General features: G+C 41.1%; 2 protein-coding genes across 8 annotated transcripts in view; one reads left to right on the forward strand and one right to left on the reverse strand.

Annotated features, from left to right (window-relative positions):
- The window catches only part of LOC128703780 (metalloreductase STEAP4), a 43,686-nt gene extending 17,302 nt beyond the window's left edge, over window positions 1–26,384 (reverse strand). For 2 of the 7 annotated variants that reach the window (XM_053798605.2, XM_053798603.2), the window contains exons 1-3: window positions 25,746–25,852; window positions 18,303–18,512; window positions 2,059–2,208 (exon numbers count right to left, since the gene is read on the reverse strand). In XM_053798605.2, coding sequence (XP_053654580.2) covers window positions 2,059–2,208; window positions 18,303–18,512; window positions 25,746–25,837 — 452 coding nt within the window. In that variant the 5' untranslated portion in view covers window positions 25,838–25,852. Of the gene's footprint in view, window positions 1–2,058; window positions 2,209–18,302; window positions 18,513–22,556; window positions 22,719–25,745; window positions 25,853–26,277 lie in introns of those variants that run through there. The other 5 variants (XM_053798608.2, XM_070103718.1, XM_053798606.2 and 2 more) reach the window with 5 other exon arrangements.
- Window positions 1–27,999, forward strand: part of LOC128703785 (non-lysosomal glucosylceramidase) — a 291,380-nt gene that overhangs the window by 218,869 nt on the left and 44,512 nt on the right. The gene's annotated exons all lie outside the window — the stretch shown is intronic.

The raw sequence follows: 27,999 nt of genomic DNA on the forward strand, positions 1-27,999 counted from the left end.
TAGTCACATAATGACCCGCAGCTGGAGCTTTTGGTCATCTGACTAAGGCCTTCCGCTGGTTTACCAGCCCACCTCTTTCAGAATCATGGTTATGATTATAACTATTAGAATTCACATAACATATTGATGCTCTCAAAAACGTTTTAATAAGGATTTTTTTCTTCAAAAAATAAGGTATATATGGATAAAAAGGACTAGTATGGAGTAAAGATATCTAGTATACCTTAATATTTGTTAATAATAATAATAAAAATAATAATAATAATAATAATAATAATAATTATTATTATTATTAATATTATTATTTCTATAAGTACATGATGCAACTTATACAGACCACAGCTGACAACAATGACATACTAGATTGAAAGCTCCTTATTCTGCAAAGCATTTTGGGCAACTTAGGTTGAAGTGTCAGAAGGAATTTAAAAAAAATGCATGATCACTGGGGCAACCAGCCGAAAGTGTATATAAATACACTAATAGGTTTAATATCATTATTATGCACCCCATACCCATCCTGTGGGGCGGTAGTCAAGGGATTACAGAGGTACATAATGGGTCCAGGGACTGGACCCCAAAATTTTGTTAGCTGAACGAGGTACAAAGGTAATAAACTGCAGGTAGATCTGGTCACAATCATGAACAAGTTATAAAGGTAATGAACCATCTACTTTCCTATACATGGTTACAATCATGAACAAATTATGAAGTAATGAGCCATTCACATGTCCACACCAGGTCACAACTGTAATGAGTTATTAGTGCAACTATTAACTGGGTCACACACACACACACACACACACACACACACACACACACACACACACACACACACACACACACACACACACACACACACAATACAGAATAAGCTTTAATTTTCCATTATATTTCGTTTAGAAATGAGCTTTTTTACCCTTAAGTGTTAATAAAGCTCACTCTTGAACGAAATGTAAGGCATTGGTCAAGGGCCCCTATGGAAATTAAGTCACTCGGACTCTCTGCATATATGCTGCTATGTATGATAATTTATGTAGAAAATTGCATTTATCTGAATGTATCATTATATACACAACAGTAAATGAACATAGATAATTATTATTTATCAGTTAGACAAGTAGGAATTTGGGACACCTAGGTCGCAAAAAATGTCCCCCTTCGATACCTACCACTGTCATATCCACAAGTTGCTCTGGACATATTAATTAAATGAAATATACATCACTAGGAATGCTGGTAAATATATAAATTTGTGGACTGTATATTAAAATTAAAAAAGGATTATAGTATATACACACATTTATATAACAGAAGGAGAATATATCTTAATCATAACACTCACCAATTTAACTGGAGATTAAGTTGTATCATACTCAGAAAACCTCACTGTCTATACATGAAAATAACAACTGGCCAGAGTTATAACATAACAGACTTATCTGAGGTTCCTGGAGCTGTCTTGTCCAGTCGCCTGATATCTCAAGTTATGCAAGACTGCACATCCATCAATTTCGCCTCCTATCTGAGAGGTGTCAGCCCAATTTTAACCTCTAGAGCACGAAAAATTCTTCCCATTACACTAACGTTTACTTGGCTCATTCAAACCAAAATGGCGAGTCTCCTGCTCAGACGCAGGCTTTCCGTTTTCTATGACAAATATTATCAAATATAGTATAGGCCATCTATTTACCTATAAACTACCGTATTTCCGGAAAATATATACAGTATTTTCCACAATTTATGTAACTGTGTATACCTGAATAAACTTACACATAAATACAATTATCATACATAGTGTAAATTACCTAGGATAACCCCCCAATAAAGTCAAAGTGACTTATTTCCATTGGTTGTCCTGCTTATATATCTATAAAGTAAATTAAAAGCAAAGTTTAGCACTGTTGCATGCTGTACAGCCCTTGTGGCTTAGCACTTCTTTTTGATAATAATAATAATAATAATAATAATAATAATAATAATAATAATAATAATAATAATAATAATAATAATAATAATAATAATAATAATAATAATCACTGTTGCAGTATTGCTCACCTGTTGCTTATGTCAACGATGATTTTGTTGGTAAAGAGGTGCTTGGGAAGAGTGTGGTGGTGGATGGCAGGGATGGCCACTACCACCAGGTCTCCTTGAGCGAGTCCCTCCTCCAGGGTGCACACCTCCACCTCCTGGCTCATCCACGTCCTGCCTCATAGTGCATTATTATTCTAGATTCGCCGGTACTGTCCCGGCTCGGGTCTTTTCCAGACGGTGACCCGGCCACGCAGTGACCCGGCCACGCAGTGACCCGGCCACGCAGTGACCCGACCACACAGTGACCCGGCCACACAGTACACAGAACATTACTATATAAGCCTCCTGAGAACTGAGACCAGGCCTCTGGTTGCTAGGCTAAACGAACTTAATTTAAAGCCTACTGGACATTCAAAGTTTGTTTAATACCAATTAAGAATACTTTAATGCCTAAAATAGGGATAAAAGTAAACTCTCCGTATATATATATATATATATATATATATATATATATATATATATATATATATATATATATATATATATATATATATATTTATATGTATATGTATTTATATATATATATTTATATATATATGTATATATATATATATATATACCTGGAGTTTACCTGGAGAGAGTTCCGGGGGTCAACGCCCCCGCGGCCCGGTCTGAGACCAGGCCTCCTGGTGGATCAGAGCCTGATCAACCAGGCTGTTGCTGCTGGCTGCACGCAAACCAACATACGAGCCACAGCCCGGCTGATCCGGAACTGACTTTAGGTGCTTGTCCAGTGCCAGCTTGAAGACTGCCAGGGGTCTGTTGGTAATCCCCCTTATGTGTGCTGGGAGGCAGTTGAACAGTCTCGGGCCCCTGACACTTATTGTATGGTCTCTTAACGTGCTAGTGACACCCCTGCTTTTCATTGGGGGGATGGTGCATCGTCTGCCAAGTCTTTTGCTTTCGTAATGAGTGATTTTCGTGTGCAAGTTCGGTACTAGTCCCTCTAGGATTTTCCAGGTGTATATAATCATGTATCTCTCCCTCCTGCGTTCCAGGGAATACAGGTTTAGGAACCTCAAGCGCTCCCAGTAATTGAGGTGTTTTATCTCCGTTATGCGCGCCGTGAAAGTTCTCTGTACATTTTCTAGGTCGGCAATTTCACCTGCCTTGAAAGGTGCTGTTAGTGTGCAGCAATATTCCAGCCTAGATAGAACAAGTGACCTGAAGAGTGTCATCATGGGCTTGGCCTCCCTAGTTTTGAAGGTTCTCATTATCCATCCTGTCATTTTTCTAGCAGATGCGATTGATACAATGTTATGGTCCTTGAAGGTGAGATCCTCCGACATGATCACTCCCAGGTCTTTGACGTTGGTGTTTCGCTCTATTTTGTGGCCAGAATTTGTTTTGTACTCTGATGAAGATTTAATTTCCTCATGTTTACCATATCTGAGTAATTGAAATTTCTCATCGTTGAACTTCATATTGTTTTCTGCAGCCCACTGAAAGATTTGGTTGATGTCTGCCTGGAGCTTTGCAGTGTCTGCAATGGAAGACACTGTCATGCAGATTCGGGTGTCATCTGCAAAGGAAGACACGGTGCTGTGGCTGACATCCTTGTCTATGTCGGATATAAGGATGAGGAACAAGATGGGAGCGAGTACTGTGCCTTGTGGAACAGAGCTTTTCACCGTAGCTGCCTCGGACTTTACTCTGTTGACGACTACTCTCTGTGTTCTGTTAGTGAGGAAATTATAGATCCATCGACCGATTTTTCCTGTTATTCCTTTAGCACGCATTTTGTGCGCTATTACGCCATGGTCACACTTGTCGAAGGCTTTTGCAAAGTCTGTATATATTACATCTGCATTCTTTTTGTCTTCTAGTGCATTTAGGACCTTGTCGTAGTGGTCCAATAGTTGAGACAGACAGGAGCGACCTGTTCTAAACCCATGTTGCCCTGGGTTGTGTAACTGATGGGTTTCTAGATGCGTGGTGATCTTGCTTCTTAGGACCCTTTCAAAGATTTTTATATGGGATGTTAGTGCTATTGGTCTGTAGTTCTTTGCTGTTGCTTTACTGCCCCCTTTGTGGAGTGGGGCTATGTCTGTTGTTTTTTTTAGTAACTGTGGGACGACCCCCGTGTCCATGCTCCCTCTCCATAGGATGGAAAAGGCTCGTGATAGGGGCTTCTTGCAGTTCTTGATGAACACAGAGTTCCATGAGTCTGGCCCTGGGGCAGAGTGCATGGGCACGTCATTTATCGCCTGTTCGAAGTCATTTGGCGTAAGGATAACATCGGATAGGCTTGTGTTAATCAAATTTTGTGGCTCTCTCATAAAAAAATCATTTTGATCTTCGACTCTCAGTCTGGTTAGCGGCTTGCTAAAAACTGAGTCATATTGGGACTTGAGTAGCTCACTCATTTCCTTGCTGTCATCTGTGTAGGACCCATCTTGTTTAAGTAGGGGCCCAATACTGGACGTTGTTCTCGATTTTGATTTGGCATAGGAGAAGAAATACTTTGGGTTTCTTTCGATTTCATTTATGGCTTTTAGTTCTTCCCGCGATTCCTGACTCCTAAAGGATTCTTTTAGCTTAAGTTCGATGCTTGCTATTTCTCTGACCAGTGTCTCTCTACGCATTTCAGATATATTGACCTCTTTTAGCCGCTCTGTTATTCTTTTCCGTCGCCTGTAAAGGGAGCGCCTGTCTCTTTCTGTTTTACATCTACTCCTCCTTTTTCTTAGAGGAATAAGCCTTGTGCATACATCGAGTGCCACCGAGTTAATCTGTTCTAGGCATAAGTTGGGGTCTGTGTTGCTTAGTATATCTTCCCAGCTTATATCGGTTAGGACTTGGTTTACTTGGTCCCACTTTATGTTTTTGTTATTGAAGTTGAATTTGGTGAATGCTCCCTCGTGACTAATCTCATTATGTCGGTCTGGGGCTCCGCGCATACATGACTGAACCTCAATTATGTTGTGATCTGAGTATATTGTTTTTGATATGGTGATATTTCTTATCAGATCATCATTGTTAGTGAAGATGAGGTCTAGTGTATTCTCCAGTCTAGTAGGCTCTATTATTTGCTGGTTTAAATTGAATTTTGTGCAGAGATTTAAAAGCTCGCGTGAGTGTGAGTTTTCATCAGAGCTGCCTCCTGGTGTTATTACTGCAACAACATTATTTGCTATATTCCTCCATTTTAGGTGCCTTAAGTTGAAATCCCCCAGGAGCAAGATGTTGGGTGCAGGAGCTGGAAGGTTTTCCAGACAGTGGTCAATTTTTAACAGCTGTTCCTGGAATTGCTGGGATGTTGCATCCGGAGGCTTGTAGACTATCACAATGACTAGGTTTTGGTTCACGACCTTTACTGCTAAAACTTCCACTACATCATTTGAGGCATTTAGCAGTTCTGTGCAAACAAGTGACTCTGCAATGTACAGGCCAACCCCCCCCCCTTTTGCCTGTTCACTCTGTCACATCTGTATAGGTTGTAACCTGGGATCCATATTTCGTTGTCCAAGTGATCCTTTATGTGGGTCTCAGTGAAAGCCACGAACATTGCCTTTGCCTCTGCAAGCAGTCCACGGATGAAAGGTATTTTGTTGTTTGTTGCTGGCTTTAGACCCTGTATATTTGCAAAGAAGAATGTTATCGGACTGGTGGTATTGTTGGTACTGGGGGGGGATTTTTTTTCCGGCATTAGTATCTATATCTGTTGGTTTGGAGTGGAGGCCATCGACTGTGGTTCCACTCCAGGAATGACTGGATTTGGTGTACGATTTCTGCCATTTCCTGCCAGTTTTTTTTCCTTCCTGGCACTAAAAAACCTCTCCCTCTTGAGTGGCTGTGGCTACCCAGGTTTTCCCATGGCCTGGATGTTTTGTATCTTTTTGTCCCCTTTAGATGGTATGCCTGGCAATTTAAGTTATAGCACAGTCTTTCCTGTACTGAAGAGGTACACAGTTCAGGGTGAAAAAGCTTACAGGAAGGGAGTTTGCATTTTCCTGTTGTCATATGGGCATGGCATTTCCTAGGGTGGTCATAGTTGCACGTCCCATCTGTTTTTCCAGATTTCCCATGCCAGCAGATACCGAGTGCATAGTATGTGCACAGGCTTGGTTTCCGTTTGCCTTGGGTTTCTGTGACTGTATTCCCTGTTGGTGCATGTTTCCCTGTCTTACTTCTATCCTCCCTATCACCAACAATGGAGCTCCCACCATTTGTTTTTGGTAATATATCCTCACTATTGCTAGTGGAGTCCTCTTGTTTGCTATTTCCTGCGGTATTTCTAGTTTGCAATATTGGTTTTATCTTATCTTTGACTACACTTGTTTCCCTACTATGGCTCCTGTCCCCTATGGGGTCATTTATATGTATTCCTTCCTGCGTATAATTCCCGACTACCTGGACAAAATCTCCAGCTTCACCATTACTGTCTCCCAGGACAGCATCTCCAGCTTCCCCATTACTGTCTCCCAGGACAGCATCTCCAGCTTCACCATTACTGTCTCCCAGGACAGCACCTCCAGCTTCACCATTACTGTCTCCCAGGACAGCACCTCCAGCTTCCCCATTACTGTCTCCCAGGACAGCACTATCAGCCCCCCATTTACTGACTACCAGGACATCATCTCCAGCCTTACAGTTTCTGACTACATGGCCAGTATCAAGGGCAGTACCATTCAGCCCGGACTTTTTATGTTCCCATCTGTTGTAGAAAGCTTCCATGTTTTCTATGAAAGCAGCTTTGATGTTGACCTCTTTTAATACCCTTGTGATTTTAGTCCACAGATTTATCTCATTTGGGCATACCCAAAAACACTTCCCTGTTTTAATACTGCTTGTAGCTAGTTCTTGGATATCTGCACAAGGGGCGTGACACCAATTTCCACAGAAATGACAATTTATGCATGTGGAAGCCCGTTTGTTTGAGTGACCACAGACTACACACAGCTTCATAATGATTTGAATGGTTGATTTACTGCAATTCTACTAGCAACCTCTTGAATATTCTATTAATAACCTAGAATCTAGAATAATATATTTATATATATATATATATATATATATATATATATATATATATATATATATATATTTTTATATATATATATTTATATATATATATATATATATATATATTTTTTTTTTTTTTCAACAAGTCGGCCGTCTCCCACCGAGGCAGGGTGACCCAAAAAAGAAAGAAAATCCCCAAAAAGAAAATACTTTCATCATCATTCAACACTTTCACCACACTCGCACATTATCACTGTTTTTGCAGAGGTGCTCAGAATACAACAGTCTAGAAGCATACACATATAAAGATACACAACATATCCCTCCAAACTGCCAATATCCCAAACCCCTCCTTTAAAGTGCAGGCATTGTACTTCCCATTTCCAGGACTCAAGTCCGACTATATGAAAATAACCGGTTTCCCTGAATCCCTTCACTAAATATTACCCTGCTCACACTCCAACAGATCGTCAGGTCCCAAGTACCATTCGTCTCCATTCACTCCTATCTAACACGCTCACGCACGCTTGCTGGAAGTCCAAGCCCCTTACCCACAAAACCTCCTTTACCCCCTCTCTCCAACCCTTTCGAGGACGACCCCTACCCCGCCTTCCTTCCCCTATAGATTTATATGCTTTCCATGTCATTCTACTTTGATCCATTCTCTCTAAATGACCAAACCACCTCAACAACCCCTCTTCTGCCCTCTGACTAATACTTTTATTAACTCCACACCTTCTCCTAATTTCCACACTCCGAATTTTCTGCATAATATTTACACCACACATTGCCCTTAAACAGGACATCTCCACTGCCTCCAACCGTCTCCTCGCTGCTGCATTTACCACCCAAGCTTCACACCCATATAAGAGTGTTGGTACTACTATACTTTCATACATTCCCTTCTTTGCCTCCATAGATAACGTTTTTTGACTCCACATATACCTCAACGCACCACTCACCTTTTTTCCCTCATCAATTCTATGATTAACCTCATCCTTCATAAATCCATCCGCCGACACGTCAACTCCCAAGTATCTGAAAACATTCACTTCTTCCATACTCCTCCTCCCCAATTTGATATCCAATTTTTCTTTATCTAAATCATTTGACACCCTCATCACCTTACTCTTTTCTATGTTCACTTTCAACTTTCTACCTTTACACACATTCCCAAACTCATCCACTAACCTTTGCAATTTTTCTTTAGAATCTCCCATAAGCACAGTATCATCAGCAAAAAGTAACTGTGTCAATTCCCATTTTGAATTTGATTCCCCATAATTTAATCCCACCCCTCTCCCAAACACCCTAGCATTTACTTCCTTTACAACCCCATCTATAAATATATTAAACAACCATGGTGACATTACACATCCCTGTCTAAGACCTACTTTTACCGGGAAGTAGTCTCCCTCTCTTCTACACACCCTAACCTGAGCCTCACTATCCTCATAAAAACTCTTTACAGCATTTAATAACTTACCACCTATTCCATATACTTGCAACATCTGCCACATTGCTCCTCTATCCACTCTATCATATGCCTTTTCTAAATCCATAAATGCAATAAAAACTTCCCTATCTTTATCTAAATACTGTTCACATATATGCTTCAATGTAAACACCTGATCTACACATCCCCTACCCACTCTGAAACCTCCTTGCTCATCCGCAATTCTACATTCTGTCTTACCTCTAATTCTTTCAATTATAACTCTACCGTATACTTTCCCTGGTATACTCAGTAAGCTTATTCCTCTATAATTTTTACAGTCTCTTTTGTCCCCTTTCCCTTTATATAAAGGGACTATACATGCTCTCTGCCAATCCCTAGGTACCTTCCCCTCTTTCATACATTTATTAAACAAAAGTACCAACCACTCCAACACTATATCCCCCCCTGCTTTTAACATTTCTGTCATGATCCCATCAGTTCCAGCTGCTTTACCCCCTTTCATTTTACGTAATGCCTCACGTACCTCCCCCACACTTACATTCTGCTCTTCTTCACTCCTAAAAGATGGTATACCTCCCTGACCAGTGCATGAAATTACTGCCTCTGTTTCTTCCTTAACATTTAAAAGTTCCTCAAAATATTCTCGCCATCTACCCAATACCTCCATCTCCCCATCTACTAACTCCCCTACTCTGTTTTTAACTGACAAATCCATATTTTCCCTAGGCTTTCTTAACTTGTTTAACTCACTCCAAAATTTTTTCTTATTTTCATCAAAATTTCTTGACAGTGCCTCTCCCACTCTATCATCTGCTCTCCTTTTGCACTCTCTCACCACTCTCTTTACCTTTCTTTTACTCTCCATATACTCTGCTCTTCTTATAACACTTCTGCTTTGTAAAAACCTCTCATAAGCTACCTTTTTCTCTTTTATCACACCCTTTACTTCATCATTCCACCAATCACTCCTCTTTCCTCCTGCCCCCACCCTCCTATAACCACAAACTTCTGCCCCACATTCTAATACTGCATTTTTAAAACTATTCCAACCCTCTTCAACCCCCCCACTACTCATCTTTGCACTAGCCTACCTTTCTGCCAATAGTCGCTTATATCTCACCCGAACTTCCTCCTCCCTTAGTTTATACACTTTCACCTCCCTCTTACTTGTTGTTGCCACCTTCCTCTTTTCCCATCTACCTCTTACTCTAACTGTAGCTACAACTAAATAATGATCCGATATATCAGTTGCCCCTCTATAAACATGTACATCCTGGAGCCTACCCATCAACCTTTTATCCACCAATACATAATCTAATAAACTACTTTCATTACGTGCTACATCATACCTTGTATATTTATTTATCCTCTTTTTCATAAAATATGTATTACTTATTACCAAATTTCTTTCTACACATAGCTCAATTAAAGGCTCCCCATTTACATTTACCCCTGGCACCCCAAATTTACCTACTACTCCTTCCATAACATTATTACCCACTTTAGCATTGAAATCCCCAACCACCATTACACACTTGATTCAAAACTCCCCACGCATTCACTCAACATTTCCCAAAATCTCTCTCTCTCCTCTACACTTCTCTCTTCTCCAGGTGCATACACGCTTATTATAACCCACTTTTCACATCCAATCTTTATTTTACTCCACATAATCCTTGAATTAATACATTTATAGTCCCTCTTTTCCTGCCATAGCTTATCCTTCAACATTATTGCTACTCCTTCTTTAGCTCTAACTCTATTTGAAACCCCTGACCTAATCCCATTTATTCCTCTCCACTGAAACTCTCCCACCCCCTTCAGCTTTGTTTCACTTAAAGCCAGGACATCCAGCTTCTTCTCATTCATAACATCCACAATCATCTCTTTCTTATCATCTGCACAACATCCACGCACATTCAGACTTCCCACTTTGACAATTTTCTTCTTCTTATTCTTTTTAGTAATCTTTACAGGAAAAGGGGTTACTAGCCCATTGTTCCCGGCATTTTAGTTGACTTTTACAACACGCATGGCTTACGGAGGAAAGATTCTTATTCCACTTCCCCATGGATATAAAAGGAAAATTAATAAGACCAAGAGCTATTAAGATAAAATCAAAGAAAACTCAGATGAGTGTGTATAAATAAATGTGTACATGTACGTATGTGTAGTGTGACCTAAGTGTAAGTAGAAGTAGCAAGACATGCCTGTAATCTTGCATATTTATGAGACAGACAAAAGACATCAGCAATCCTACCATCATGTAAAACAATCACAGGCTTCGTTTTACACTCGCTTGGCAGGACGGTAGTACCTCCCTGGGTGGTTGCTGTCTACCAACCTACTACTCTATATATATATATACTATATATATATATATATATATATATATATATATACATATATATATATATATATATATATATATATATATATATATATAAATATATATATATATATATATATATATATCTATATATATACATTTTTTTTTTTTTTTTTTTTTTTCAACAAACCGGCCGTATCCCACCAAGGCAGGGTGGCCCAAAAAGAAAAACAAAAGTTTCTCTTTTCAAATTTAGTAATTTATACAGGAGAAGGGGTTACTAGCCCCTTGCTCCCGGCATTTTAGTCGCCTCTTACAACACGCATGGCTTACGGAGGAAGAATTCTGTTCCACTTCCCCATGGAGATAAGAGGAAATAAACAAGAATAAGAGCTAGAAAGAAAATAGAAGAAAACCCAGTGGGGTGTGTATATATAACATAAGAACATAAGAAAGGAGGAACACTGCAGCAGGCCTGTTGGCCCATACTAGGCAGGTCCTTTACAATTCATCCCACTAACAAACATTTGACCAACCCAATTTTCAATGCTACCCAAGAAATAAGCTCTGATGTGCAAGTCCCACTCAAATCCAACCACTCCCACTCATGTATTTATCCAACCTAAATTTGAAACTACCCAAAGTCCTAGCCTCAATAACCCAACTAGGTAGACTGTTCCACTCATCTACTACCCTATTTCCAAACCAATACTTTCCTATGTCCTTTCTAAATCTAAACTTATCTAATTTAAATCCATTACTGCGGGTTCTCTCTTGGAGAGATATTCTCAAGACCTTGTTAATATCCCCTTTATTAATACCTATCTTCCACTTATACACTTCGATCAGGTCTCCCCTCATTCTTCGTCTAACAAATGAATGTAACTTAAGAGTCTTCAATCTTTCTTCATAAGGAAGATTTCTAATGCTATGTATTAATTTAGTCATCCTACGCTGAATGTTTTCTAACGAATTTATATCCATTCTGTAATATGGAGACCAGAATTGAACTGCATAATCTAGGTGAGGCCTTACTAATGATGTATAAAGCTGCAGTATGACCTCTGGACTTCTGTTGCTTACACTTCTTGATATAAATCCCAGTAATCTATTTGCCTTATTACATACGCTTAGGCATTGCTGTCTTGGTTTAAGGTTCCTGCTTACCATAACCCCCAAGTCCTTTTCGCAATCTGTATGGTTAAGTTCTACATTATTTAACTTATAAGTGCTAGGGTTATGGACACTCCCGAGCTTCAGAACCTTGCATTTATCTACATTGAACTGCATCTGCCACTTTTCTGACCAAGAGCAGAGTTTGTCTAAATCCTCCTGAAGTTCCCTAACATCTACGTTTGAATCAATTATCCTACCTATCTTCGTGTCATCGGCGAATTTGCTCATATCACTAGCAATTCCTTCATCAAGATCATTGATATATATTATAAACAACAACGGGCCCAAGACTGATCCCTGAGGAACGCCACTTGTTACTGATCCCCACTCGGATTTAACCCCATTTATGGACACTCTTTGCTTCCTGTCTGTGAGCCATGATTCGATCCACGAGAGCACCCTTCCCCCAATGCCATGAGCTGCTACTTTCTTCAACAGTCTTTGGTGCGGAACTCTATCAAATGCCTTACTAAAATCTAAGTAAATAATATCAAATTCTTTATCGTGGTCAACAGCCTCAAAAGCTTTACTGAAGAAAGTTAATAAATTAGTTAGACAAGACCGGCCTCTTGTGAATCCATGCTGAGTATCATTAATCAAGCTATGCTTATCGAGATGGCTTCTTATAATCTCAGCTATAATTGACTCTAGTAATTTGCCTACAATTGAGGTCAGGCTTATTGGGCGGTAATTTGACGGTAACGACTTGTCCCCTGTTTTAAAAATAGGAATTACATTAGCCATCTTCCACATATCAGACACTGCACCTGTTTGAAGAGATAAATTAAAAATATTAGTTAATGGTTCACAGACTTCCATTTTGCATTCCTTTAGAACCCTTGAAAAAACCTCATCAGGACCCGGTGACTTATTTTGCTTCAGTCTGTCTATCTGCTTCACAACCATTTCACTAGTGACTGTGATGTTACATAATTTATCTTCTTCTGATCCACTATAAAAATTAATTACCGGAATATTATTAGTGTCTTCCTGTGTAAAAACCGAGAGAAAATAATTATTTAAAATCGAGCACATTTCATTCTCTTTGTCAGTAAGATGCCCATAGTTATTTTTAAGGGGACCTATCTTATCTCTGACTTTTGTTCTATAGACCTGGAAAAAACTTTTTGGGTTAGTTTTAGAATCCCTAGCAACTTTAATTTCATAGTCCCTTTTAGCTTTTCTTATCCCCTTTTTAATGTCCCTCTTAATGTCAATATACTGATTCATAAGATGACCCTCGCCTCTTTTGATACGCCTATAAATTCCTTTCTTATGCCCTAGTAGATATTTCAGCCTATTATTCATCCATTTTGGGTCATTTCTATTTGATCTAATTTCCTTATAAGGGATAAACGTTCTTTGAGCAGCATGTATTGTGTTCAGAAAACTGTCATATTGATAGATCTCTTCGTTACCCCAGTCAACAGATGATAAGTGTTCTCTAAGCCCATCGTAATCTGCTAAGCGAAAATCTGGGACTGTTACTGAGTTATCCCTACTATCATACTTCCATTCAATTCTACATGTAATTGATTTGTGGTCGCTAGCACCCAGTTCCTCTGAAACTTCTAAATTATTAACAAGGGAGTCATTGTTTGCCAGAACTAAGTCAAGCAGGTTATTACCCCTTGTAGGTTCTGTCACAAACTGCTTCAAAAAACAATCCTGAACTACTTCTAAGAAATCGTATGATTCTAAATTCCCAGTCAAGAAATTCCAATCAATATGACTAAAGTTAAAGTCTCCTAGAATTACTACATTATCGTGCCTTGTGGCCCTAACAATTTCCTCCCATAATAGTCTCCCCTGGTCCCTATCTAAATTTGGGGGACGGTATATCACACCTAAAATTAATTTTTCATGCCCCTCTGAAAATTCTATCCAAACAGACTCTGTATGTGTTACTTCAGACTTAATACCCGGTTACCGCATTTTCCTTACAGTATTTGTCCAGCCAGCAATTGACACCAATTGCTCTGGACAACCATTCATTTCCAACTCCTCTCCTTGGCAAAATGCCACATATGACAGGTTTCCCACCCTTCTTCCTAATTATCTCTATTGCTGACCTATACCTGCTAATCAGGTCCTCACTCCTACGTCTGCCAACATCGTTGCCTCCAGCACTGAGACAGATAATAGGATTGCTCCCATTACCTCTCATGATGTCATCCAGACGGCTAACAATATCCTTCATCCCAGCCCCAGGAAAACATACTCTCTGCCTCCTACTCCTATCCTTCAAACAGAATGCCCTATCCATGTACCTAATCTGGCTATCCCCAACAACAACAATGTTTTTACCTTCCTTGGCGTCGTCCGTAGTGATGCTCCGAGTAGTCGACTCACATTCGCCAGGTAGCATTACACCACTTGTAGAATTCGTCATGACGTTCTCGATGGTCTTCGTTGGGGTTTCTAGGGATGTCTTACTCACGTCTGCCAATGCTTCCTTGGTGCTCGTTGTGGCATTCCCAGTAGAACACTCACATTCGTCAGGTAGCACCGAGAATGAGTTGGAAGTTTCCACGGCACTCTTCTGGATTCTCGTTGTTTCTGCCTCTCCAACCGTTTTCTTTATCTTCAGCTTGGTTCCATGTTGCCCGGCCACTGACCAAGCTCCCCTCTTAACCTGGGGACTCACAACAGGTGGATTACTACGAATCCTCTTGTTCTCCTCCGTTAATCGCCGTATCTCCAGTTTAGCAACTCTGAGTTCTTCTCTCAGCTGCTGGTAAAGCTGCTCAAGAGAGGGCATCCTGGTTCAGATTCACAGAGAGCACACAAACAGGTCTTCACAGAGCTAAGTACACGTCATAGGGGAAATGTTGCATCGTCTGCAAAGTCTTTTGCTTTCATAGGGAGTGATTTTCGTGTGCAACTTTGGTACTAATCCCTCTAGGATTTTCCAGGTGTATATAATCATGTATCTCTCCCGCCTACGTTCCAGGGAGTACAGGTTCAGGAACTTCAAGCGTTCCCAGTAACTGAGGTATTTTATCGTACTTATGTGTGCCGTGAAGGTTCTCTGTGCATTTTCTAGGTCAGCAATTTCACCTGCCTTGAAAGGTGCTGTTAGTGCATCCCAAGTTTTGAAGATCATCATTATCCATCTTGTAATTTTTCTAGCACATGCGATTGATACAATGTTATGGTCTTTGAAAGTGAGATCCTCTGGCATTATCACTCCCAGGTCCTTTACATCAGTAGTAGTACCTAGCACAAATAAGTAGTATTACCTAGTACAAATAAGTAGTAGTAATAGAGTAGTAGTACCTAGTAGCAATAAGTAGTAGCAGAAGTACCTAGTAGAAATAAGCGGTAGTAGCTATGGATTATTATAATCAAAAGGAGCGCTAAACCTACGAGGCTCATAAACCAGTAGTTATGGAGCACTTTGACCACGTAGGTCACTCAGCACTCATAAAAATCGCACAATACACAGTAGTAATAGTAATAGCCTGGTTGATCAGGTCCTGAGCCACCACGAGGCCTGGTCATGGACCAAGCCTCGAGGGCACTGACCCCCCAGAACACTCTCCATGTATACTCCAGGTATACCTCAAGTTTCCTAGGCACTGTATGACTCCTACTGGGTTTAGCATTTTTCCCAGTTTTAATCTCTGTTATGCAGACCATACCCATCCTGTGGGTAGTAGTGAAAAATATTACAGAGGTACATAATGGGTCCAGGGACTGGGTCGCAAAGTGTTAATAGCTGAACAAGTTGCAAAGGTAATGAGCCATTCACACGGCTACACCTGATAACTGCACTGAGTTATTAATGCAAATATTAGCTTTATTTACAGTGAGTAAATTTATGGTATTTCTCCAGAATGGTTTGTAATATACCACTGTGGATGGTTTAGAAAGACACGTAAGCAAACACTATAACATATTTATTAGAAAACGTTTCGGTCCTGGGACCTTGATCATTTCTAACATACAGAGGTAGAAAGACATTATATATATAGGCGGAGAGTGAGATGTGATGCACGTGACCTGAGGAATGTCATAAGAACATAAGAATGGAGGAACACTGTAGAAGGCCTGCTGGCCCATGCGAGGCAGGTCCTTATCAAAACAACCTCTACCTATTACCTGGATTATTATTATTATAATCAAGGGGGAAGCGCTAAACCCGGAGGATTATACAGCGCCTGGGGGGGATGAAGGCATTCAGGCTTAATTCGGGGAACTGGAGCACAGATCCAATTCCCTAAATCAAGAGCCCCTCACCAACATCAAGGAACCTTCCTTGAGGGGTCTATTACCTGGAGTTTACCTGGAGAGAGTTCCGGGGGTCAACGTCCCCGCGGCCCGGTCTGTGACCAGGCCTCCTGGTGGATCAGAGCCCGATCAACCAGGCTGTTGCTGCTGGCTGCACGCAAACCAACGTACGAGCCACAGCCCGGCTGATCAGGAACTGACTTTAGGTGCTTGTTCAGTGCCAGCTTGAAGACTGCCAGGGGTCTGTTGGTAATCCCCCTTATGTGTGCTGGGAGGCAGTTGAACAGTCTCGGGCCCCTGACACTTATTGTATGGTCTCTTAACGTGCTAGTGACACCCCTGCTTTTCATTGGGGGGATGGTGCATCGTCTGCCAAATCTTTTGCTTTCGTAGTGAGTGATTTTCGTGTGCAAGTTCGGTACTAGTCCCTCTAGGATTTTCCAGGTGTATATAATCATGTATCTCTCCCTCCTGCGTTCCAGGGAATACAGGTTTAGGAACCTCAAGCGCTCCCAGTAATTGAGGTGTTTTATCTCCGTTATGCGCGCCGTGAAAGTTCTCTGTACATTTTCTAGGTCAGCAATTTCACCTGCCTTGAAAGGTGCTGTTAGTGTGCAGCAATATTCCAGCCTAGACAGAACAAGTGACCTGAAGAGTGTGATCATGGGCTTGGCCTCCCTAGTTTTGAAGGTTCTCATTATCCATCCTGTCATTTTTCTAGCAGATGCGATTGATACAATGTTATGGTCCTTGAAGGTGAGATCCTCCGACATGATCACTCCCAGGTCTTTGACGTTGGTGTTTCGCTCTATTTTGTGGCCAGAATTTGTTTTGTACTCTGATGAAGATTTAATTTCCTCATGTTTACCATATCTGAGTAATTAAAATTTCTCATCGTTGAACTTCATATTGTTTTCTGCAGCCCACTGAAAGATTTGGTTGATGTCCGCCTGGAGCCTTGCAGTGTCTGCAGTGGAAGACACTGTCATGCAGATTCGGGTGTCATCTGCAAAGGAAGACACGGTTCTGTGGCTGACATCCTTGTCTATGTCGGATATGAGGATGAGGAACAAGATGGGAGCGAGTACTGTGCCTTGTGGAACAGAGCTTTTCACCGTAGCTGCCTCGGACTTTACTCTGTATCTGTTGACGGGTAGACGATGAAATTATGTGACTCCTGTGTTGTTGGGTTGGTGCTGCTTAAGTATCATGTATGCCAATGTTTTTGAAATTTTGTAGTTTCCAGTGTTGCGTTCTATAGTGTCGGTGACGGCGATTAGTGAGGCTTCTAGGCACCGTCGGCGTCTGAGGTCTGGTTCGGTGAGAACGAGTTGTGCCTCGTTCCAGTTCATCAAATGCCCCGTGGAGTCTCTGTGGAGGACACAGGCGTACCTTACATCGTCTCTGTTAGAGGCATTTCGATGTTCATTCAGGCGGACTGCAAGATCTCTGCCTGTCTCGCCTACATATTTCTTGGGACAGAACCCACAGGGGATAGTGTAGACGCCTGCTGTAGAAGTTAGAGGTGTGGGGCTGCGTTTCGTAGTGAGGTCTTTGATAGATGATGTGTTTATGGTGGAAACGTCGATGTTACTCATAGCAAGTGCCCGGCGAGTATTCGTGGCAACATCGCCACATGGGAGTACTATGAACTGTTTAGGGGGCTGTTCCATATGTTATAGTGTTTGCTTACGTGTCTTTCTAAACCAACTTGTCGGTATTTATTACCAAGGTTTATACCACCACTGTGGATAAAATACTTTGCTATATTTTGAACATTTCTGAGTAAGTTGTCTCTGAATTCATTAATTTTATCGCACTCCAGTACATGACACAAGTTGTGACAATAGTCTATCTGGCAAAGTTTACATTTCGTTTGGTCTACATCTGGTGGTGGTGATTTAACCTGCCAAAGATACTTGTAACTCAGCCGAAACCGGGCGGTAGTGACATCCAAGAGTCTACTTATTTTGTTGGATGCACCATAGACATGTGGCTCCTCCATGAACACACTGATAATTCAAGATACTGATGTAGCCTTACCTGGCTCTGTTAGGTTTCCTGGTTGCTACAACAGGTCTGTAGTGAGCTCGGAGTAGACTAGGAGCCAGGGCACGAGTCATGTCCCCGCTGCCCACTAGTATGACCCTGCGGTCACCCCATTCGTTGTCCTGGTCATCATGGTCCTGGCCAGCCTCCACGAGTTGCTCGGTCAGTTCCATGTCGTCTGACGAATGGCTGCTCGAAATCAATCTGTGGAATAAACATAAACGGTTCAGTAGCAGAATGTGTTAATGAATGTTATTATTTTCACAAGAACCACAATGGAAAAAATTCATTGGCCTTTTTTGGGGGTTATCCTAGGTAATTTACACATATGTACTATGTATGATAATTTGTGTAACTGTATTTATGTATACCTGTACCTAAATAAACTTACTAAGCGCTAACCTGTGGCTGTGTCACAGCCAGACACAGGTAAGTGTCACTGAGAGTTCCAGCCAGTGACGAAGATAAGTGAACATTGGTATGGTGATACCAACAAGTTTAATTTAATATGTTTATTATGTACCCCATACCCATCCTATGGGCAGTAGTCAAAGGATTACAGAGGTACATAATGGGTCCAGGGACTGGGCCCCAAAGTTCTGAGAGATGAAGAAGTTACAAGGTAATGAACTCCTGGTAGATCTGGTCACAATCATGACCAAGTTACAAGGTAATGAACTCCTGGCATATCTGGTCACAATCATGACCAAGTTACAAGGTAATGAGCTCCAGGTAGATCCGGGGGTCCACGCCCCCGCCGCCCGGTCCATGACCAGGCCTCCAAGATTCGATCCAAGGAGAGGAAAGTTCTTATTTCCTTGAATCAAGAACACTTCACGAGCATTAACGTATCTTAAATTATTATTATTATAATCAAGGGGGAAGCGCTAAACCCGGAGGATTATACAGCGCCTGGGGGGGGGGATATGTGGAAGGCATTCAGGCTTAATTCGGGGAACTGGAGCACAGATCCAATTCCCTAAATCAAGAGCCCCTCACCAACATCAAGGAACCTTCCTTGAGGGGTGCAACGTATCTTAAAGGTTCGTCTTGTTTCCCTTGATTGTTTAAATATTCCTTCATGCCCCGGCTAGCAGGAGTGTTGCAATATTGTCACTGTTAAACTTTTCCTTGTATGCTCATGCCTGCCACACTGGCCCTCTCATCATTATCATGTTCATGGGGAAGTCCAAAACCCGTACAGGTTATACAGTGCCTGAGGAATGAAAGTAATATCTTTATTTCTACAAGTACATGTACAAGGTATACAGGCCTAGCTGACACCAATGACATACTGCTATACAGAGTTTGTCCCAGGATGCGACCCACACCAGCCGACTAACACCCAGGTACCCATTTTACTGATGGGCGAATACAGACAACAGGTGTAAGGGAACACGTCCAATGTTTCTACCCTTGCCGGGAATCGAACCCGGACATCAGTGTGTGAAGCAAGAGCTTTTGCCAGCAAGTCACGAGCCACCGTGTAAGTTTATTTAGGTACAGGTACACAGTACAATTATCATACAAAGTGTAAATTACCTAGGATAACCCAAATAAAAGTCAGTGATATTTCTGTTTGATCCGAGGAAAGACAAAGATAGCTCCATTTTTTGATCAAGAGCCCTTCTGTATCAAGGTCTCTTATGAGAACAGTATATGTAAACCACCAATAATAAGGGGAATGACAGATTTATTTAAAAAATGTCAAGAAATTGCAGGTTATGTTACAGTACACTGCAGAGTTGCAGAACATGCAGCGTTGTTGACCATGCAACGTTGAAAAAATGCGGTTATAAAACATGCAACGTTGTACAGAAATGCAACGTTGTACAGAAATGTAACGTTGTAGAACATGCAACGATGTAGAACATGCAACGTTGTAGAACATGCAACGTTGTAGAACATGCAACGTTGTAGAACATGCAACGTTGTAGAACATGCAACGTTGTAGAACATGCAACGTTGTAGAACATGCAACGTTGTAGAACATGCAACGTTGTAGAACATGCAACGTTGTAGAACATGCAACGTTGTAGAACATGCAACGTTGTAGAACATGAAACGTTGTAGAACATGCAACGTTGTAGAACATGCAACGTTGTAGAACATGCAACGTTGTAGAACATGAAACGTTGTAGAACATGCAACGTTGTAGAACATGCAACGTTGTACAGCATGATGTCATTGTTTATATTCAACATTCCAATACACCACAGGGCAGACATAACCTTCACCCACACCTTCAACAACGCACTCCTCACACTACCTCTATATTATTATTATTATTATTATAATCAAGGGGGAAGCGCTAAACCCGGAGGATTATACAGCACCGGGGGGGGGGATGTGGAAGGCATTCAGGCTTAATTCGGGGAACTGGAGCACAGATCCAATTCCCTAAATCAAGAGCCCCTCACTAACATCAAGGAACCTTCCTTGAGGGGACTACCTCTATAAAACTTACATGGCACTACGCTACCAGATGATGTACCCATATCAACAGTGAGCTCTCACAGTACACCATAACACTGTACACCCATCACTTTTCACAATACTTTAATATTTACACCAGTAGATTCACCGCATGCAACTATCTTTTTCCTAACTCTGCAATATTTCCCGTAGGAAGTATTGCAGAGTTAGGCATAGTTCCTAAAATTGTGGTCTTCATTACCTTTGTAACTTGGTCATGATTGTGACCAGATCTAGTTCATTACCTTTGTAACTTGCTCAGCTATCAAAACTTTGGAGTCCAGTCCCTGGACCAATTATGTACCTCTGTAATCTTTTGACTACCGCCCACAGGATGGGTATGGGGTGCATAATAAACATATTAAACTAACTAAACCTTATAAGGTGTCACAGCACAACACCTCACAGTGATGCATCTGGATGACTGTACAAAATGTACAGCACTTTACAACACGAGGAATGTCATCACAACATTACACAGCACTTCACAATATCGTACAGCACTTTACATTGTACAGCACTTCACAACATTGTACAGCACTTTACAATATTGTACAGCACTTTACAACATTGTACAGCACTTCACATTGTACAGCACTTTACAACATTGTACAGCACTTCACATTGTACAGGACTTTACAACATTGTACAGCACTTCACAACATTGTACAGCACTTTACAACATTGTACAGCACTTTACAACATTGTACAGCACTTCGCAACATTGTACAGCACTTTACAACATTGTACAGCACTTCACAACTTTGTACAGCACTTTACAACATTGTACAGCACTTCACAACATTGTACAGCGCTTTACAACATTGTACAGCACTTCACAACATTGTACAGCACTTTACAACATTGTACAGCACTTCACAACACTGTACAGCACTTTACAACATTGTACAGCACTTCACAACATTGTACAGCACTTTACAACATTGTACAGCACTTCACAACATTGTACAGCACTTCACAACATTGTACAGCACTTCACAACATTGTACAGCACTTTACAACATTGTACAGCACTTTACAACATTGTACAGCACTTCACAACATTGTACAGCACTTTACAACATTGTACAGCACTTCACAACATTGTACAGCACTTCACAACATTGTACAGCACTTCACAACATTGTACAGCACTTCACAACATTGTACAGCACTTCACATTACACAGCACTTCACAACATTGTACAGCACTTCACATTACACAGCACCTCACAACATTGCACAGCACGACACAACATTGCACAGCACCTCACAACATTGCACAGCACGACACAACATTGCACAGCACTTAACATTGCACAGCATTTAACACTGCCAGCACCTCGCAACATTCCACAGCACTAACATTGCACAGCACCTCACAACACTGCACAGCACCACACAACATTGCACAGCACTTAACATTCCACAGCACTTAACATTGCACAGCACCTCACAACATTGCACAGCACGACACAACATTGCACAGCACTTAACATTGCACAGCATTTAACACTGCCAGCACCTCGCAACATTCCACAGCACTAACATTGCACAGCACCTCACAACATTGCACAGCACCACACAACATTGCACAGCACTTAACACTGCACAGCACCTCATAACATTTCACAGCACTTCATAACATTGCACTGCACTGCACTATCAAAATACAAGACCCAGTGATTAACTTGCACAGTCTACATTAACAACAGGTGGTGACCACTCTACATGGTATACCGGCGAGGGTATAACCATTATACATGCACATGCCTATACTCTTCCTGGGATATGCGAGACCTCCAAAACTCTGCCATTATTGCAAGGATGCAACGTAACCACTACTTGCATGCTCAAAGTCCTGGCTCTTACTGGTGCCTCACACAGCTGGGAAGCCCCAGGGAACACTTGTTCTCTCATTACATGTGCATTATTTGATGCCTCGTCCTTGGTGCATTTCTGTGAATTCGGAATTTTTCAGAAATCTCAATGTTTGTTATTCTCGGCTAGGCTAGCTTACAGTGGGTTAGCTTACAGTAGGCTAGCTTACAGTAGGCTAGCTTACAGTGGGTTAGCTTACAGTAGGCTAGCTTACAGTAGGCTAGCTTACAGTAGGCTAGCTTGCAGTAGGTTAGCTTACAGTAGGTTAGCTTACAGTAGGCTAGCTTGCAGTAGGTTAGCTTACAGTAGGTTAGCTTACAGTAGGCTTGCTTACAGTAGGCTAGCTTGCAGTAGGTTAGCTTACAGTAGGTTAGCTTACAGTAGGCTAGCTTACAGTAGGTTAGCTTAATTAAGTGCTTAAAAAGTTAACGTATACTGGCCCCTTTTTTTTTTTTTAATAACGACATCGCCAAAGTGATGGTTTACCAGCTCGAGATTGTGAACTTCTCATGAACAGCGTAAAAATAAAGTTAATGGATGGGTTTCTACTCCAGAAAGATGCCTCTATCAGTCTCTGTCTCTGCTTGTCTATATGTCTCTCTTTGCCTGTCTGTCTCTCTGCCTGCCTGTCTCTCTCTGCCTGTCTCTCTGTCTGCCTGTCTGTCTCTTTGCCTCTCTGCCTGCCTGTCTGTCTCTTTGCCTGTCTCTCTGCCTGCGTGTCTCTCTCTTTGTCTGTCACTCTGCCTGCCTGTCTGTCTCTTTGCCTGTCTCTCTGCCTGCCTGTCTCTCTCTTTGTCTGTCACTCTGCCTGCCTGTCTGTCTCTTTGCCTGTCTCTGCCTGCCTGTCTCTGTCTGCCTGTCTCTTGCCTGCCTGTCTCTTGCCTGCCTGTCTCTGCCTGCCTGTCTCTCTGCCTGCCTGTCTCACTGCCTGCCTGTCTCTGTCTCATTCGCTGTCTGTCTCTGTCTGACACTCTTTCTCAAGGATACAGCTAGGAAAATTTTGTCAAGTAGGCGTAAGACGCTGTAATTTGCATATATTTATGTTTTACAAGGCCGTATCGGACTAAGTTGAAGTCATATTGTGTAGAAATAAAGTTTATCATTTTATTAAAACCGACATAGCTATCATCCGAGACCTCCTCACTCATTGGTCACAGACCAAATTGAATATATTTCAAGGACTCCAATGGAAATCAAAGACCCCGATGGGTCTCTCTTATGGAAATAAGTCACTGACTTTTTCTGCTATCATGCTAGGCAATTTACACGTGTTGCTATGTATGATAATTGTACTTATGTGATGTGTACCTGTACATAAATACTTATGATAACTGTACTTATGTGTACCCGTACCTAAACACTTATGATAATTGTACTTATGTGTACCTGTACCTAAACACTTATGATAATTGTACTTATGTGTACCTGTACCTAAATACTTATGATAATTGTACTTATGTGTACCTGTACCGAAATACTTATGATACCTAAATACTTATGAACTAATACATTTCATGAATGACGAAACGCCTTCTTATAAAACACCACATCATACATATATTTTATACATACAGAGACTTTGAGAGTATGTATACAGTGCTTGTAACTGTCTCCACTGACTTGCTCACTCGCACCCTATTTACAATGCTTTCTAAATGTAATGGATAAACAATTTGGTTTAATTTATTCATAAAATTATTATTATTATTATTATTATTATTATTATTATTATTATTATTATTATTATTATTATAAAGGCCTAGGAACTAGGCCCCAAAGTATTAACAGGAATACATATGGATTTATATCTACATATCTATAGTTCACTTATCTGTTACAAGCAAATTTAGGAAATTTGCTTAGTATATCTGGTATCTTATTTTCATTAATAAGATATCTTGACATGTCACATAGGTTATTATACTGTCTGTCTCTGTATTCCTCAGTAAGTGGACAATTAAGCACATAGTGTTCAAGAGAGTGACCATATGCCTGATCACATAATTTACATTTAGTTTGATCATCATCTGTGTGTCTCCCAAACTGCCAGAAGTACTTGTAACCAAGCCTAAGCCTGGCCACTACAACATCAGTCAGTCTGTTCACATTGCAAGTTGCTCCATAAACATACTTATCTACGTTCATGTTATCATAGTGGGTTATAGATCTACTCAGGCTTCTAACTGCATTCCTATAACAATCATCTTCATTATTTACTTCTCTCCTAATATTATTCCTAATGCTAGACACAGTTATACCAAAGTTATATTCTACGTTCTCCTTCTGGATACTCTTCTTGGCTAACATATCAACTTTATCATGAAGGAGTAATTCGATGTGTGATGGGATCCATAGCAATTGTACATTAATTCCTTTGTCCCTAATTTTTGAGTATCTATACCTGGCTTCCCCAATGAACATGTTGTTGGAGTCATTATATGAGCCAAGAGCCTTCAATGATGACATAGAATCAGTAATGATGATAGAGTCAAGCTCAGTGTCATAGGTTAGCTTTAGCGCCATTAGGATTGCAAACAATTCAGTTTGCAGTGTAGACGCCCAGTTGTTAAGCGCCAATCCCACCTGGGAGAATGGGGCGGGGGCGTTGACCCCCTAAACTTCTCCAGGTATACTCTCCCTCTCTCTAGGTATACTCTCCCTCCCCAGGTATACTCTCCTCTCCAGGTATACTCTCCTCTCCAGGTATACTCTCCCTCTCTCCAGGTATACTCTCCCTCTCTCCAGGTATACTCTCCCTCTCTCCAGGTATACTCTCCCTCTCTCCAGGTATACTCTCCCTCTCTCCAGGTATACTCTCCCTCTCTCTAGGAATACTCTCCCTCTCCACGTATAAAAAGTTGTTCACCGGTATCAAGTCTGGTCACGGACCGGGCAAGGGGACGTTGACCCCAGGAACACCTTACATGTACACATACCACTTGAAGGACAATTCACAAACCGAAAATTCCATTATTATATGATAAGTAATTATGCAACACACCACTTATTAATGACGCTTAGGTATCTGATTAATAGATATGGTTAGAAAAGTTACTACAAACCCGTATAGTTGATGATTACCCTGTTATCCTGCCCTCAGATGTTTTTCCTCCTGTGTGATGGAGTATGACGGGAAGACCATCCTGTGTGATGGAGTATGACGGGAAGACCATCCTGTGTGATGGAGTATGACGGGAAGACCATCCTGTGTGATGGAGTATGACGGGAAGACCATCCAGTGTGATGGAGTATGACGGGAAGACCATCCAGTGTGATGGAGTATGACGGGAAGACCATCCTGTGTGATGGAGTATGACGGGAAGACCATCCTGTGTGATGGAGTATGACAGGAAGACCATCCTGTGTGATGGAGTATGACGGGAAGACCATCCAGTGTGATGGAGTATGACGGGAAGACCATCCAGTGTGATGGAGTATGACAGGAAGACCATCATGTATAATGGAATATAAGCTTATTGTGTGATTGAGCGTGACAAATCCTGTACAATGAACCCTCACCGTCTCCTTTTATCCTTCTACTACCATCTTTCACCATCTATTACCAACATTCACCATCTTTTGCCATCTACAACGAACTTACACCACTACCTACTATTCTGGAGATGATGATGTAGGCCACTTCCAAGAGTTAAACTGTATGATCCACCGACTGAATGAGCGGCTGTATATATACACTAATTTTATCACTCACGAACCTAACATGATTAGATATGTTTTTTTTTTTTTTTTTTTTTTTGCATCGATGCACACTACAGTGTGCCGCTCATTGTGTTTGTTTGGTTTTTAATATTAGGTTAAGCTGATAATTAAGTCACCTGTATAAACTGCAAAGGATTTTTATTACGATAAGTTTCGCCTGCAGAAACGTATCTTTAATAAAGATTTTACCTTGATGTTCCACATGTGTTATTCTTCCTCTTGTTGGTATTATATAACATTGTGATAATCTAAATCTTGATCTTAGATTAGGTTCCCGCCCTGAACCAGGGGCGGCTCCATTAGTTTTCATGTAGGAAAGGCAAAGGATTATTATTATTATTATAATCAAGGGGGAAGCGCTAAACCCGGAGGATTATACAGCGCCTGGGGGGGGGGGATGTGGAAGGCATTCAGGCTTAATTCGGGGAACTGGAGCACAGATAAAATTCCCTAAATCAAGAGCCCCTCACCAACATCAAGGAACCTTCCTTGAGGGGATTATTTTTATTATTATAATCAAGGGGGAAGCGCTAAACCCGGAGGATTATACAGCGCCTGGGGGGGATGTGGAAGGCATTCAGGCTTAATTCGGGGAACTGGAGCACAGATCCAATTCCCTAAATCAAGAGCCCCTCACCAACATCAAGGAACCTTCCTTGAGGGGAGAAAGGCAAAGGAATAGCAGTCTGGTTTGAAGGAGTGACTTTCTTTTGTGTCTGGCAATGTTTTATTACCTATAAACTACATTAGTTTTGTACCACATAAAAAAACTGAATTAGGTATGCCCGATTTTTTTTCCCTCCAACTTATTTTTTTTTATTTCACTCCTAACACGAGAGAGCTCAAGGAATGAAGGCTGCAAACCTCCCCATAAAAGAAGGACCTCAGGGTAAACATAGTTTTTAGCATATCACCTGAGGCGCACATCAACTGTAATAGTCGCTTCAGCAAATGTGAGACTAGTAAATTTAATGATGGCTTTCAGGAACTTCAACAAGAAGTCATTCATGAAACTACATACGGCATTTGTCAGACCCATGTTGACGTATGTATGCAAAATAAGAATAAAGCCCACATCTGATAAAGTGCCGTATGTCATAGAGTTGTCAGCAAGTGGAATAGCCTAGCAAGTGAAGTAGTGGAGGCAGGAACCATACATAGTTTTAAGAAGAGGTATGACAAAGCTCAGGAAGCAGAGAGAGAGAGGAGCTAGTAGCAATCAGTGAAGAGGCGGGGCCAGGAGCTGAGTCTCGACCCCTGCAACCACAATTAGGTGAATTAGGTGAGTACGTGCAAAGATTGCAACAACACTAGCCTCAAAGCTAAGGGAAGAAGTTGTAAGGAGAGGATAAATGAGGTAAACCTGATGACATTAAGGACAAATTGACCAGGAGTAACATAATTATGATGTACAAAATGACAGGTTGGAGAAGGCAAGTCTCTTCAAGCGGTAGGTCTCACGTGCACAAGGGAAGAGCAGGAAATTAAAAACAGACAAGTCACAAGGATGTTAGGAAATACTTCTTTAGTGATCAGGAAATGGGATGGCCTAAACAATAAAGTGACAGAGGCAGGATCCATGATTAGTTTTAATTCTAGTCATGATTGAGCTAAC

Source organism: Cherax quadricarinatus, chromosome 87 (assembly GCF_038502225.1).
Source record: "Cherax quadricarinatus isolate ZL_2023a chromosome 87, ASM3850222v1, whole genome shotgun sequence".
NCBI lineage: Eukaryota > Metazoa > Arthropoda > Malacostraca > Decapoda > Parastacidae > Cherax > Cherax quadricarinatus.